The sequence below is a fragment of the Cherax quadricarinatus genome, chromosome 35 (assembly GCF_038502225.1).
Source record: "Cherax quadricarinatus isolate ZL_2023a chromosome 35, ASM3850222v1, whole genome shotgun sequence".
NCBI classification, from domain to species: domain Eukaryota; kingdom Metazoa; phylum Arthropoda; class Malacostraca; order Decapoda; family Parastacidae; genus Cherax; species Cherax quadricarinatus.
Window position 1 is genome coordinate 9,864,573 of NC_091326.1, and position 15,126 is coordinate 9,879,698.

The 15,126-nt window shown below is 42.7% G+C and overlaps 1 protein-coding gene across 5 annotated transcripts in view; it reads left to right on the top strand.

Annotated features, from left to right (window-relative positions):
* Positions 1 to 15,126, top strand: part of LOC128695144 (uncharacterized) — a 137,856-nt gene that overhangs the window by 80,652 nt on the left and 42,078 nt on the right. For all 5 annotated transcript variants that reach the window (XM_070091375.1, XM_070091377.1, XM_070091378.1 and 2 more), the window contains exon 3: positions 13,085 to 13,153. In XM_070091375.1, coding sequence (XP_069947476.1) covers positions 13,085 to 13,153 — 69 coding nt within the window. The remainder of the gene's footprint in view (positions 1 to 13,084; positions 13,154 to 15,126) is intronic.

A 15,126-nucleotide genomic window follows, 5' to 3' on the forward strand; every position in this document is an offset into this window, starting at 1 on the left:
TCGTTTCTGGCTCTTCGGCTGATTTCTTTATTTTCCTGAGTTATCTGTCTTCTGTACCTTTTCCATTCTCTAGTACACCTAGTTTTTGCCTCCCTACACCTTTGGGTGAACCAAGGACTCGTTCTGTTCTTCCCATTATTTCTGTTTCCCTTGGGAACAAACCTCTCCTCTGCCTCCTTGCATTTTGTTGCTACATAGTCCATCATTTCTTGTACTGGTTTTCCTGTCAGTTCCCTCTCCCACTGAATGTCTTGAAGGAAGTTCCTCATGCCTGAGTAGTTCCCCCTTTTGTAGTTTGGTTTTCCCAGCCTATTTCTGCTACTCTCTCCACTTGGAGCTCAACTATGTAGTCGAAGCACAGAACCACATGATCACTAGCTCCCAGGGGCCTTTCATACATGATACCCTCGATGTCAGAACTACTCAAGGTGAATACAAGGTCCAGCCTTGCTGGTTCATCCTCTCCTCTCTCTCTCTGGTAGTGTCTCTAACATGTTGATGCATGAGGTTTTCCAGTACCACATCCATCATCTTGGCTCTCCATGTTTCGGGACCCCCATGGGGCTCCAGGTTTTCCCAGTCAATCTCCTTGTGATTGAAATCACCCATAACTAGTAACTTTGCTCCCCCCATGTGTGCTCTCCTGGCCACCTCGGCTAGTGTGTCGATCATTGCTCTGTTGCTCTCATCGTATTCTTCTATTGGCCTCCTGCAGTTCTGTGGTGGGTTGTACATTACTGCAATTATCACCTTATGTCCCTCAGACTGGATTGTTCCTACTAAGTAGTCCCTTTCGCCCATGCCATCCATTCCTTCCATTTTCTCAAAATCCCACTGCTTTTTAATGAGCAGTGCAACTCCCCCTCCCCCTCTCCTCCCTCTGTCTTTCCTGAGGATTTGGTATCCGGATGGAAAGATTGAATCTGTTATTATTCTGGTGAGTTTTGTTTCTGTGAGTGCTGTTATGTCTGGGGATGTCTCTTTGATTCTTTCGTGCCACTCCTCATACTTGTTTGTTATTCCATCTGCATTTGTATACCACACCTTCAACTTCTTTTCTAAGACTGTGGTCTGGGAGGTATATTGGGGTTGGGGAAGTGGGAGACCTGGTAAGGAACTATGGGTTGTTGCTGTGGGGGTGGAGTTTGTAATGTAGTGGGTGGGGGCATTGGATGTGGCATGGGTGTTTTGATTTAGAGTGTTTGGTTGCACTGGGGTTGACCTGGTTGGGAGGCTTCTATAAGAAGTTGTGAGGGAGGCTGTATTTGATCTTCTTCCTGGGTCTGGGATCTCCTGTCTGTCTTCTCCATCCCCTCTCTTTCCTCCTTTCGCCTTTGTACCATCTCTCTCAGTTTCTGCCTTTCTTCTTGTGTTCTGTCGCGGTCGAGATACACCTTCCTGTATGCCGGCATGTCCCTTAATCGTGCTTTCTCCTGCAGGATCTTGGTCCGAGTCGCTTCTGCCTTGAAGGTCACTTTCACTGGCCGGGTTCTTTTTTTTACAAACCCCCCTATTCTCCGAAAATTTTCCAGCTGGGTCATGTCGTCTTGTCCTATTGCTTTCATGATGCTTTCAATTGCTTTTTTTCCCCTTGTTTTCTTGATTCATATGTTTCCCCTTCAACTTCCTGGAGCCCATACACAAAGACTGACCTCACCCTTTCATTCTCCCACTGCGTATCCCTGTGTATCCCCTCATTTAATTTGGTTTCCTGCACTGCAGCTTTCCTTTCTTCAGTTTCACTGGCTAATGTACTTGGGCTCAGTGGCCTGTCATTTTCCCTTCTCGGCTTTCCTTGGGCTCTGTTGTTGTCTGTTAGGGCCTCCACATAAAGCTTAGCTCTTTCATTTACTACAGTCTCCTCTGATAGAGCTTCCCCATGCAGTTGTGCCCCTTCATTCCCTACAGTCCCCTTATTTGTGGCTGAGGTAGCAGTCTTTTGTCAATCCCAAAATGTTCTTTAGTTCTTTAGGCTGTTTCAGATTTTTCAGTTCCTCTTCTAAACTCTGTATCCTAGCCTCTGCTGCTTTGACATGCACCTCCCACTTCCTGCTTTCCATATCTATCCTCTCTTCCATTCTCATGCTAAGTTCTTCTAGTTTCTTTTCCCATTCATGATCTCTTTTTATGAGCTCTGCTGCCCAATCTTCCTTTGCAGCTTCCTCCTCCTGTCCCTTGGTTTTTCTTGTTGCTCTCTGACAACCCATTTTTGTTTTATCCTGATTGCCTCAGAGTGGGAAACCTATTAGTTCTGTATGTTAGGTTAGTAGTGTGTATGTCAGAGTGTGGGGGGGGAGGTAGTGGAGGAATTGTGGCTATGTGGGAGAGGGGTGGGGAGGGGTGGAGAGGGGGAGGGTGAACGGGGGAGGGGAGGGTGAACGAGGGAGGGGAGGGATCAGGGGAAGAAGTGAGATGTCGGTGGCAGTCGGAGGCAGGAACCATACTTAGCTTTAAGAGGTATGATAAAGCTCATGGAGCTGGGAGAGAGTGGACTTAGTAGTGACCAGCGAAGAGGCGGGTCCAGGAGCTATGACTCAACCTTTGCAACCACAGTTAGGTGAGTACGTATACATCCCTTTATATTTTGCTGCAGTGGAATTTTACGACCACCCTCTACTATTCATTTTTCCGTATAATGAGGTAGAGGAGGCTGGGCTTATGTAATACGGGGATACCTTTCTCGGATCACTCAACGACCGATATACATCTAGTTTACATTGCCCTTAGTCACTGTTGTGTAATAGATCATTGTAATAATATTCCCCCTCCCAGTAACCTTGTCTAAGTGGAATATTACCAGAACGTGAACATGACCCGTGCTTTCATTGATAGTCTATTGAGTGTATCATTTCATGTATTTGTATATAATTTTCCGGAGTATAATTCCTTTGATACTTATTATAGTTAGAAGACTTACAGATATATTAGTCTCCCTCTTGTGTATCATGATTTATAGTAATAATTGATCAGTGAATTAATTTTAACTATTGTAAACGTGAAAACACCTGCGTCCAGCAAGGTTTTGGCATGGCGATGGGCAGTCCCCCATCTCTCTCTCTCTCTCTCTCTCTCTCTCTCTCTCTCTCTCTCTCTCTCTCTCTCTCTCTCTCTCTCTCACACACACACACACATGCAATCTTATGCCAACAAACACACACAAACTCATACAAGAAGTGAAAGGTAGACTGCAGAGTCTTGTTTAATTCAAGTATGATGAATTACCCTTGGGGTGAGGGTATGAAGTGTTTGTGTGTGTATGTGTGTGTGTGTGTGTGTGTGTGTGTGTGTGTGTGTGTGTGTGTGTGTGTGTGTGTGTGTGTGTGTGTATGTGTGTGTGTGTGTGTGTGTGTGTGTGTGTGTGTGTGTGTGTGTGTGTGTGTATGTGTGTGTGTGTGTGTGTGTGTGTGTGTGTGTGTGTGTGTGTGTGTGTGTGTGTGTGTGTGTGTGTGTGTATGTGTGTGTGTGTGTGTGTGTGTGTGTGTGTGTGTGTGTGTGTATGTGTGTGTGTGTATGTGTGTGTGTGTGTGTGTGTGTGTATGTGTGTGTGTGTGTGTGTGTGTGTGTGTGTGTGTGTGTGTGTGTGTATGTGTGTGTGTGTGTGTGTGTGTGTATGTGTGTGTGTGTGTGTGTGTGTGTATGTGTGTGTGTGTGTGTGTGTGTGTGTGTGTTTCAGTCTTATCATGTGATTCTTTACCGTTGTTTTCCTGCTCATGTGGCCATGAGCAGCTCTGGTTCTCTGCTATATCATGTTTTCATAGTCCCTCCTTTTCTCTTCATTCCCATGCATAATCTTTCCTGGCTTTTCTGCTTGCTTCCTTTGTTTTCTTCTGTTCTCTGTTCTCCGTATTTTTTAACACACTCTTGGCTCTTGCTTTGGCGTCCCTAAAGACCTGGTTGAAGCACGAACTCTCTCAATGTTTCAGCTTCTCATCTTGTCTGGTATAAATCTCTTCCTTGTCATCCTTCACTGTGTGTCTAGTATTTCCATCATCTGAGCTGCCTCACCTTCCAGTTTCCTTTCCCAGTGAACTTCTTCCAGGAAATCTCTTATATCTTTGCACTCTTCTCTTATACAGTCTGACTTTCTGTTTTCTTTCAGTTTTTCTCACCAGTCCCACTTCTACTAAATAATCATATCGTATTACAGAGTGATCACTAACACTTAGTGGTATTCCTTAGTCAATTCCGCCTATATCCGTTTCGTTTAGAGTGAATATTAGATCTAGTTCTGCCGGCTCTCTACCTTACAGGATCTTTATCAGCTGATAAAGTCTCTGGTGGCTGAAATGTCATTATTGATAAAATGAGATCACTTCCATATTGTATCTAATTTCGATCTCTAATACTATTCTACTTGTGGTGTTGTTGCTGTGACGCTGCGTTGTATAGGTCTCCTGCTTTTCAGTGGAGGCTGTTATATAACTACTGTTATTTCCTGGACCAAGCCTGTTAGGAATCTTCTCACAATGTACTCTTTAAAATTCTCAGTCCTCCTCACACACACACACACACAGTAGTAGCGGTCGGTGAAGAGGCGGGGCCAGGAGCTGAGTCTCGACTCCTGAAACTACAATTAGGTGAGTACACATACACACACACAAACACACACACCATGAATGAAGTGTGTTTCCCAGGATGTGGGTGACATGGGCTGAGTCCAGGCTTCCTTGCTGATTGCCTGATCAACCAGGCTGTTGCTGTTAGCGGCTCGTGGCCCCACATATAAACAGCAGCCAGTAAAAATCAACTTCGTATATATATAGCCATAATAAAGTGTATCTCAGATCACTGACTTAACACTGTGTACCCAACCATACTGTAACTCCTCCTCCTCCCTTCAATGGGGTTCAGTCATGCTGGTGAAGGGCTCCTGATCATAAGTATCGACTGTAAAATGAATGGTCTTAGACCTAAATGTAAAGTCTCAGACCTCGGTGTTCTCTGGGCCCCTCTAATAAAAAAAGTTATCATTCCGAAGACATGACCTGCCTCAGCTTTTAATTCCTCCTCTTCAGCAGTGCTCATTATCAGCCTAGGGTAAGCCCTACAGGTATACCGCCTCCTTTTGATGGTAATGAGAGGGGGTAACTTAAGCATTGATACCAAGAGGCTGACTATATTATCAGCGCTGTGATCGTTTCTGTGTATGAATGATTGTTTAGGTGTCGTACGTAGATGTGGCGGCGTCAGGCGGAGGGTTCCTTCACACTTCAGTAATTATAACTGCACTTTTAATTTACGACGCATAAATTGACTTTTAATGTTGCTCGCTTGAACGTAATTAAGTGGGACTAAAGCCCTCTTTCTTGTTACTGTATCTCCTACCTCCCCCCCAAGCCGCCCCTCTCCCGTTTCTGTACTGCTCCTCTCTTGCCCTTGTATCGCCCTCTCTTGTTCCCTGTACCGCCCCCTCGCACCTCAGAACTCCATTTCTCACCCCTCTACAGCCTTTCCCACCCCTCTCCTGCCCCCCACATAACGTACAGACACACACACACACACACACACACACACACACACACACACACACACATGAGCTGTGATTCGGCCCCTGCAGCCACATATAGATGAGTACATATGCACATGCACACACCTTGCAATCAACAGAAGATAGACGAGAAACAGAAATCCCGTTGCTTAACCATAACTACGAAGATCTCAGAATACCAGGGAGTTGAGCATGGAGAAACTGTAGAACGAGGAGGACCACAGAGAGAATGGAATTAAGCAGTATCGTTGTGGGGTAATAAACTAGGATAAGAAGTAAGGCTGCATGACAATCCGAGAATAACATAGTGTTGAAGATCAAATAAACAGTGTGAGAACAAGACTGTTGAAAATCAAATAACAGTGTGAGAACAACACTGTGTTGAAGACCAAATAACAGTGCGAGAACAATATTGTACTCATCTAGTTGAGGCTGCAGGAGTCGAGTCCAAGCTCCTGTGTTGAAGACCAAATAACAGTGTGGGGATAACACTGTGTTGACCAAATGACAGTGTGAGAACAACACTGTTGAAGACCAACTGATAGTATGAGAAGAACATTGTAACGAAGACCAACTAACATTGTAAGAACAATATAGTGTTGAAGACCAAGTAACAGTGAGAACAATGTGTTGAAGACCAAATAACAGTGAGAAGAACATTGTGTCGAAGATCAAATAACAGTGAGAACAACCCTGTGTTGAAGACCAAGTAACAGTGTGAGGAACAACATAGTGTTGAAGACCCGAAACTACTCAACAACCAATTAAAAAGAAAGACAAGAGTGAAGGAGTACGTAATAAGACTGAAGAGAGGACAGAGAAGTCTCTGAGGAAGTAAAGGCACGAATGAAGGTTTTCATTAATGAGAGAGGAAGGTTAGAGTAAACTCTGACAGCAGTGAAGATAATGGGGCTTCATCGGAGGAAAGAGAGGTTAACTAACTTTTCTGGGATCGGAAGTTCCCCGAAATGTTCTGTCTAATGTATGTTTGTACCTTGTGGAAATAAAGTTTAAAGTTTGTCAAGAGCCAGGGCTCAGTGGTCTTTGTGTATATACTAGATTAAAAAAAAATACCTGCCTAAATGTAAGAGAAAATGGAGGAGCGCGAGGAACAACCTAAGTATTTTAATTGTTGAAAAATAAAACTCACAATATGCCATATCTGGAACAGTAAAGATCTTTACACGATGTTTCAGTCCCTTCTGGTCCATTATCAAGCTAGTTGTGACTTAATAATGATTTAGGATTGATCGAAACTCTGTTTCTTCCATGGTATGCTTCAACATACCATGGTATGCTGAAGCATACCATGGTATGCTTCAACAGTTAAAATACTTTAGTTAGTCATGGAGCCTCTCCATTTTCTCTTACTTTGGGCACCCCCCTTTTTTTTATATAGCTTGGGCGCAAGGGTCTTTCATTCTGGGATCAGTAAGTTATTCAGGTATACACAAATACAGTTACATAGATTATCATACATAGCAGCATATGTGTAGAGAACCTGGGATAACCCAAAAAGAGTCAAAAGTGACTTATTTCCATTGGGGTCCTTATAATACCTTATTATTATACTGTAAAGGATATATTATTATGCTATAAATGAGATATAAAAGGAATAAGGTAAAATGAGTTACTTATATTTACATGCGTGTTAGTTAAAATAAAAAATCATTATCCTCCCTTTCTGTAGCTACATTCATTAGGTATCTTTTGGCTGTCTTCTTGAACTGGTTCATGCTATGACTGGCTTTGACATGTGTAGGCAATCTATTCCATTCCTTTATTGCTGTACAATAAAAGGTGTTTGAAGCCTGGCCACTGACTGTGGATACTACAAAGTTGTGTTCTCTCCCCCTAATACTGTGTTTGCTTTGGTTCCCAACTTTGACAAAATTAGCTGTAAGATATTCTGGACACTGTGAGCAATTTTATAAACTTGATTTAACTTCAGTTGTTTTACTCTGTCTTGAACATTCAGCATATCCAGTTGTTGTAATTCATCCTGGCCTACATGTTCTCATGTACGAAGGTTCAGGATGAATCTTACCATTTTGTTCTGGGTGATTTGTAGTTTATCTCTCAGTTTTTTGTCAAGGCAGAGTACCACGAAGAGCAAGCGTAGTCGATATAACATTGTTTATGGGCTAGATATAGGGTCCTGCGAGCTTGTGCTTATCTGTAGAGAAACTTTCTTTACCACACTGTTCCCTACCAATTCTCCTGACATGCATTTATTTATTTATTATTAAAGATTCGCCGATATTCTCCCGGCCCGGGTCTTTTCCAAGTGGTGGCCCGGCCTTGGCTCCCTCTTTAGGGAGTGTCTGAGACCTAAGTCTCCCATGGGAGGAGGCACAAGTACCTCCTCATTTTTGGGACCAACTGTCCCCAGACCTAGCCACAAGCTAGGCCTCTCTGGTCTGCCATCCCCACCCCAAGGGGACTAATGGGAATGACAGTTTTGTGAGCTGTAAGCTCGGGCTCAGGCACCTACCCTACCCTAGAAGGGTTAGGCATGGTGTCGATCTGACACCCAGATATTTCACTGAGGAAACTGAAGTGATGGGCTCCTCATTACACTGGACATTAAAATTATGTTTCGTGCCAAAGAGAATGGCTTCAGTTTTCCCGAGGTGTAACGATAGTTTGTTGTCTACTAACCATTTACTGCAGGACTCCAGTTCCAGTGTTATTACATTAGCTATATCTTTTGGGTTTTTACCTGAAATCTCAGTATCTCCTTTACTCCTAGGCGCTGTATGACTCTTACGGTTTTAGCGCTTCTCAAGGCTGTTAAAGACCTGAGTGTCTTGAGTGACGTAAAACTGTGTTAAGGACCTGAGTGTCATTCACCAATGTTGAGTGACTCGTCCTTCACTAAGGACGACCTCACCAAGTAAACCTTGACCGGATTTACAAATTGTGTAGTGTTTATTATACATTTTTGGTGTACAAATGCAAAGGATTCTTTCAATTTTCCACAGTATTTAAATATATATATATATATATATATATATATATATATATATATATATATATATATATATATATATATATATATATATATATAGATTATGACGTCTTCAATTCCTATACCCGTAGGGGTAATACAGCGCTTCTGGAATGGGAAGTTTGTAATTGGGTTTGCTCCAGGGAAGGAGAAATTTAAATTCTTTGAATCAAGAGCCTGTTAGTATCAAGGATGGGAGACCAAGAAAACTTGGAGGACGTAATGTCCAATTGTCTGGGGACTGGCTCTTGACCTTACGAATTTTACCTGGTAATTCTCTCTGTCTCTCTCTCTCTCACTCACTCACTTTCTCTTCCCTCTACTATCTCCTCTCTTCTCACCATGACATGTGGTGAGGAGGTTGAACCAGGAAGAGGCTGCAGTGTTTGGTCTCACAACATACACGGCCGCCTTTAGGCTGCAGGAATGTCTGATGGGGACCTCCCCGTCCTTGATGACTCCCTCCCCCTTCCCTCTCCCTTGTGTCCCGTCAACAGCTCTAGTGTCCCCTCCTATCACCCCTCGACCTTTCTTCCTGCAGTCCCCTCAACCAAACAATCTCCCTCAGTTAGCAGGTACGTACATGAAAGATTGTGTTATGCTCGCCAAGATGTTTCCTGCGGACATTAGTGAAGACAAGTAACAGACATTACAGAACTAGCTTCTATTAGGACAACGTCTCTCGCTGTTTATATAGCTATGATATGGCTCTGCACAGCGACAACGTTGTGCAGGTGTAAGTTTGTCAAACTTGTCTTCTTTCTTCACTGTCTTTTGTGCTGGTCCATCACCAACTCCATTCAAAGGCAGTAGAGACAGAGATAGATAATGTATATATATATATATATATATATATATATATATATATATATATATATATATATATATATATATATATATATATATATATATATATATATATATATATATATATATATATATATATATATATATACGTATATGGGGGAAAACACGCTTAATGGATGATACCGCAACAGGAGAATGAAAAGTAATCGGGTTAGATATATGAAAGCGAGGGTGGCTTCACCAGTATAGTAAGTAATAGGGACTAGTTTCTGATGCAGTGTCATCAGAATACTCTGCATGGGTGGCTGCAGAAGTGTCTGCTGGGTGACTGCAAAGGTGGCTGCAGAAGTGCCAGGAGAGCCACCACAGGAAGGGAGGCAACACTGTCACCTCTGTAAATCAGTTTTTGTAAGAGTAAACACAGTGACGCAAGTCTGGTGTCTGTGTAAGTAATCATTCACACTGCCCTGAATATTTGTGTCCTGTGTTCCGTCCCTGTTCTTTGTACTCCGTTCCTTGTCTCTGCTCCCAGTTCCCTGTCCCTGCCCTCTGTTCTTTATTTACTCTTCCTGCTCTCAGTACTGTTCCTTTTCCCCGTGATGTTTGTTCACTGTTCCTACCTTCTGTGCTCTATTCTGTTTTTTATCCCTTTTGTATTCTGCTCCCTGAAATGTTGACATTTTTTTCGAAAGATATTTTCCCTGTTCTAGAAATTCCAAATAAAACTTATAAGTAATCCACGAGAACCACAGCAACTACAGAATTAGAACCTAGCAGCACTTCCTTGTTTTTAAAACGAAATGTCTTTAGCAACAAGGAGGTGGGCCAGCGTAATTTGGTGCGAGGAGTTGGACAAGGACAGGCCTGCTTAAGGGGCTCTGGTGGCCTGGTGGTTAACGCTCTCGCTTCACACGGCGAGGGCCCGCGTTCGATTCCCAGCCACAGTAGAAACATTGGGCGTGTTTCTTTCCACTTCTTGTCTATGTTCCCCATCAGTAAAATAGGTACCTGGGTGTTAGTCGACTGGTGTGGTTCGCATCCTGGGACACTGACCTAATTTGCCCGACATGCGGAGCATAACAAGCGACTTTCTATGTAGTAGTGTGTCATTGTTGTCAGCTAGGACTGTATACCTTGTACATGCACTTGTAGTAAATAAAGATATTATTATTAAAATGTGGTAAATATCAGTGGTGGCAATGACTCTCCTTACGTGTCTTTCTGAAGCTTGGTCTCGAGATTAAATGTGTAGAAGCAAGGAACACCACAGTGCATTCTTCTTCTTCTTCTTATGACCAGAGCTTTGGTAAGATGGGTAAGGAAGAAGGATGGGTAAGGATGGAAATATTGGAAAAGGGTGGGAGGGGGGAGAGAGAGGTAGGATATAAAAGGTAAGTGGCCCAACCACTTTGGTGTAATTTAAAAAGTGTATGTGAAATGATAAGATATTCTTTAAGGGGTATAATACTAACCCATCAGAGTCACATAGATATAACAGATATATAAGTACATGACTCTGAGTTGGTAGTAATTATACAAGTTGCAATTGCTTTTTTTTTTTTTTTTTTTTTTTTTTTTTTTTTTTTTTGCGATTGCACAACGGATATTTATGCGACAATGAAGGCAATAATTTTCTGGCCAGTTTATAGAATTCCGTGACAATGGCTTCTTACAGGTGGTGTCCAGCCATAATAAATAGCATAATTTTTACATTAGATTGTTATATAAGATGTCTCCCAAGTTGGGGGGCGATGATTTTCTCAGTATACATAGAAGGGTTCTGGTGCTACCCAATCTTCTTCATCAGGGAGGTTGCTCAATATCATGGGTCGATGGTAATCATCTTTATGGATAAAACGACGGACCCTCTGTGGGAGAGTCATTCTTTGAGTCCTGTGAGGAGGAGTATTGATGATATAATCCGTGGTATTTACCACTTGTATAGGATGTTCTCTATCTGGCATGTATAGTTCTTGCATTGTATAGAGTTGTTTCTTTTTTAGGGTGTCAAGGCGTACATTTATGGCAGTAATATCTTGTTGTATGTGTAAATCTGCCATTTTAACTCTGTCTCTCCTCCTGGTATTGGTAATGAAGCGAAGAGCTCTATTCTGGACCCTTTGTAACCGTAGCATGTTGGTCTTTGTTGTTAATGACATTGGGACACAAGGGTATTCAAGTATTAGTCTTATTATCATTTTATACAGATGTTTTTTGACATGTTGAGGGGCTTGATTGAATCGAAAGAGACTGCTAAGACCGGCTTTGGCAGTGTTGATCACAGTGCATTTGAAAGCTCCTACTTTTTTCAGTCTTTAATATGTGCAAATATAATAATAATAATAATAATAATAATAATAATAATAATAATAATAATAATAATAATAATAATAATAATAATATCTTTATTTACTACAAGTACATGTATAAAATATACAGTCCTAGCCCGGTGGCCTGGTGGCTAAAGCTCCCGCTTCACACACGGAGGGCCCGGGTTCGATTCCCGGCGGGTGGAAACATTCGACACGTTTCCTTACACCTGTTGTCCTGTTCACCTAGCAGCAAATAGGTACCTGGGTGTTAGTCGACTGGTGTGGGTCGCATCCTGGGGGACAAGATTAAGGACCCCAATGGAAATAAGTTAGACAGTCCTCGATGACGCACTGACTTTCTTGGGTTATCCTGGGTGGCTAACCCTCCGGGGTTAAAAATCCGAACGAAATCTTAATCTTAACATTAGTGGCATACTATTACTATATAGAAAGCCGCTTGTTAAGCTGAGCATTTCGGGTAAATTAGGTCAGTTTTGTCTCAGGATGCGACCCACACCAGTCCACTAACACCCAGGTACCCATTTTACACTGATTGGTGAACAGGGACAGCAGGTGTCTTATGGAAACACGTCCCTAATGTTTTCCAGCCGTAGCGATTGAGCTACGAGACACCTGGATTTTTCAGAACCATAAAAAACCAGCATCAGTAAAGAAAATATGTACGTATTATTTTATAGAAATATGGACGGATTCATTACAGAAAATGTAAAAAACGAAAGCACTGACTAAAGGAAATTGCAAAAGGATGGGGTTCGAACTCACGGTTGGCGAGGAGTTACAAGGGAAACTAGAATAAACTTAGACATTGGCGAGACAGGTTTACAAGTGACTCACGGAAAATCTGTCTCTCCTTCCTTCTTCCCTCCCCTAATACACCAACATTATCTTACCCCTCCCTCCCTCCAAACCCATCCATCCATCCTCCGTCCACTGAGAGACACCTCTGAGTACATACTACATTGAGATATACACTCTTCTGTGAGTATGTACTCTGTCATCTCCTCCCAAGATAAAAGTCTAAATAAACTTCGATGTGTGAAGTCTAAGAAGACATGAGGCGAGTTATTATTAATTTGTTTATGTGAAGCAGTAAAACAATGTGGGTCATTCAACGCAGGGACTTGATCCTCCGTCCGTGTGGCTCCTTTAGGGTAGGGAGGGTTGCAGGCTCGATCCTCCCACACCAGGTGAGCAACCTCTCCTGCTACAGCTTTTAACCCAGTGCCACCATCCCACCCACTAACTCTTCCCCACCCCCCAAAAAAATGGCACTGATCTGGGTTAATGAGTTAAAAAGGAAGTGGGTTAGATCTGCCAGAGGAGAGAGAGGCACAGACTGTGGGGCATACATTAAGGAATGAGTGACGGGGAACATGATAGTGATCTGCCTTCTCTTGTACGATTTTATGGGAAGCATTATGTTAATAAAGTTGTAATGCATTGCAGACGGCGGCGGCGGCACAGGGCTCAGAGGTTCGACCCTGGTCAGGTTGGCGGAGGTGGTGGGAACATCAGGTGAGTCACCCCTTAAATCTGCATCATTCTCATTTTCTTGATCACAATTTTCTTCACTTTTTTATTTGGGATAACTCTTATAATCCTAGCTAGTTGTTAAATCTGTAGAAAATTTGCAGCACCTGGGGTAGTTCCAATTCCTTCGATCAAGAGCCTTTTATTAATAAGAAGGCACCACACTAAAAAGTTTAGTGAGTGCGTTTATTATAATGTAGTTTTAGAACTTAGAGAAGCTATTGCAGCACTAAATTTACAGTATTTCTGATAAGTGTATATGTATGTATATGTATGTATATGTATGTATATGTACTTAGATATATAACGTAGTCTAAATTATCCTTCCCTCCCTTTTGCTGTGTAGAAAACTGGGCACACATCTCACCCATAGCCACCATTTCTCAGGTGCGCCTGTCCTCCTCTGGGTACATATACATAATAAACATATTACAGTGTCCCGTAGCACGATCTCTAGCGCACTCGGCTCACACACTGAGATCCGGAGTTCGAACCCCCGGTACGGCTGGGGAAGATTAGGACGTGTTTCCATAAGACACCTGCTGTGAAAATTTGTGTGGACTGCCTCCAAGTGAGTCACCTACCCTGGCAAACTCTGTTGACACCGAGCTCTGAGGTGGGTACCTCAGCCTCACAAGTGGCTTATAGGACAGATTTTCACAAATGATTGGTGTTGCAAGAAAACTCGCCTGCATGCACGTATAAAGGACTAACTTACTTGGTGTTGCAGCATATATCCTGATCTTCAACTTCCCTAAGCTTAGCCTTAGCCCCTTTGGACTTTCCCTCAGAAACCACGTGCAACCGGGAGCCTTATTCCTGCAATATTCAATTGTTATTAGTGACCTGCCTGTACCTCAGAAATTCCTATATCCAAGAGGGTATGTATCCCCTAGTATAACTATGCAGACACGGACACTAGTTTCCAGACTGCCTTGAGACACTGGTACTTACTGTTGCACACCGGTCCCACAGATCAGACTCACTCACAATCTCCCCAGACACTGGCCAGAAATCTACGAGAAAGTGGAGGTCTTGTCTTACTGTATGGGCCTGACGGAGGTCATCTACGGTACATCGAGGTGCCTCTACCAGATTTCCCCAGGTCTCAAATGTGAAGACACGCAGGGGGCGCCGTCTGCTGATCACGGCACGTCTTGTCCAGTTGGTGTCTGTCTTAAGAAGAAGGAGCTGGTCTCTCTTCCTGACCCTCGTCTCTTCGTTCAAACTAGGCTGCCAGTTCTCCCTAGCTAACTTATCCTAGTGTTTGCCTACATTATCGGCCTATTACTACCTATGTTAAGGTCTTAGGTCTACATTATTATTATCTACAGTTGCCTCAATAATCCTAATATTAGTGTACTACCAGTAAAACTACCTACTCCTTCCCTGAAGAGTAAATCTATAAATTAAATAAGCTTACCAACAATCCCCGCCAACTCGAGAGAATGCGTTTATGTTTGGGTGGGGTATAAGGGCCATCCAGCTCAGCCGTTCCATCACGGCCATGCCGGATCTGTCCTGTGGAACTTTAGGGACCAAATAAATTTCCACACCTGCTGTCCATGTTCACCCATCAGTATAAAATGGGTACCTGGGTGTTAGTGGACTGGTGTGGGTCACATCCTGGGACAAAACTGACCTAATTTGCCCGAAATGTTCAGCATGACAAGGGGCTTTCTATATAGTAGTATATCATTGATGTCAGCTAGGCCTGTATATATGTACTTGTAGAAATAAAAATATATTATTAAATAAAAAAAACTAACTCCTCTGTATAACTTGTGGTGTGTCGCTGACTGTAGAACATAATTTAATAGATTGCTTAAGACTTAGTCCTTCCTGTCTTCGTCATGGTTTGTATAATTACCGGGGTGCCTGTAGGGACCTCAGGGAACTTATAGGAGGGTCTTCTGACATTAATTATTTAATGTGCTTTCTAACTAATGCTGGTTAAC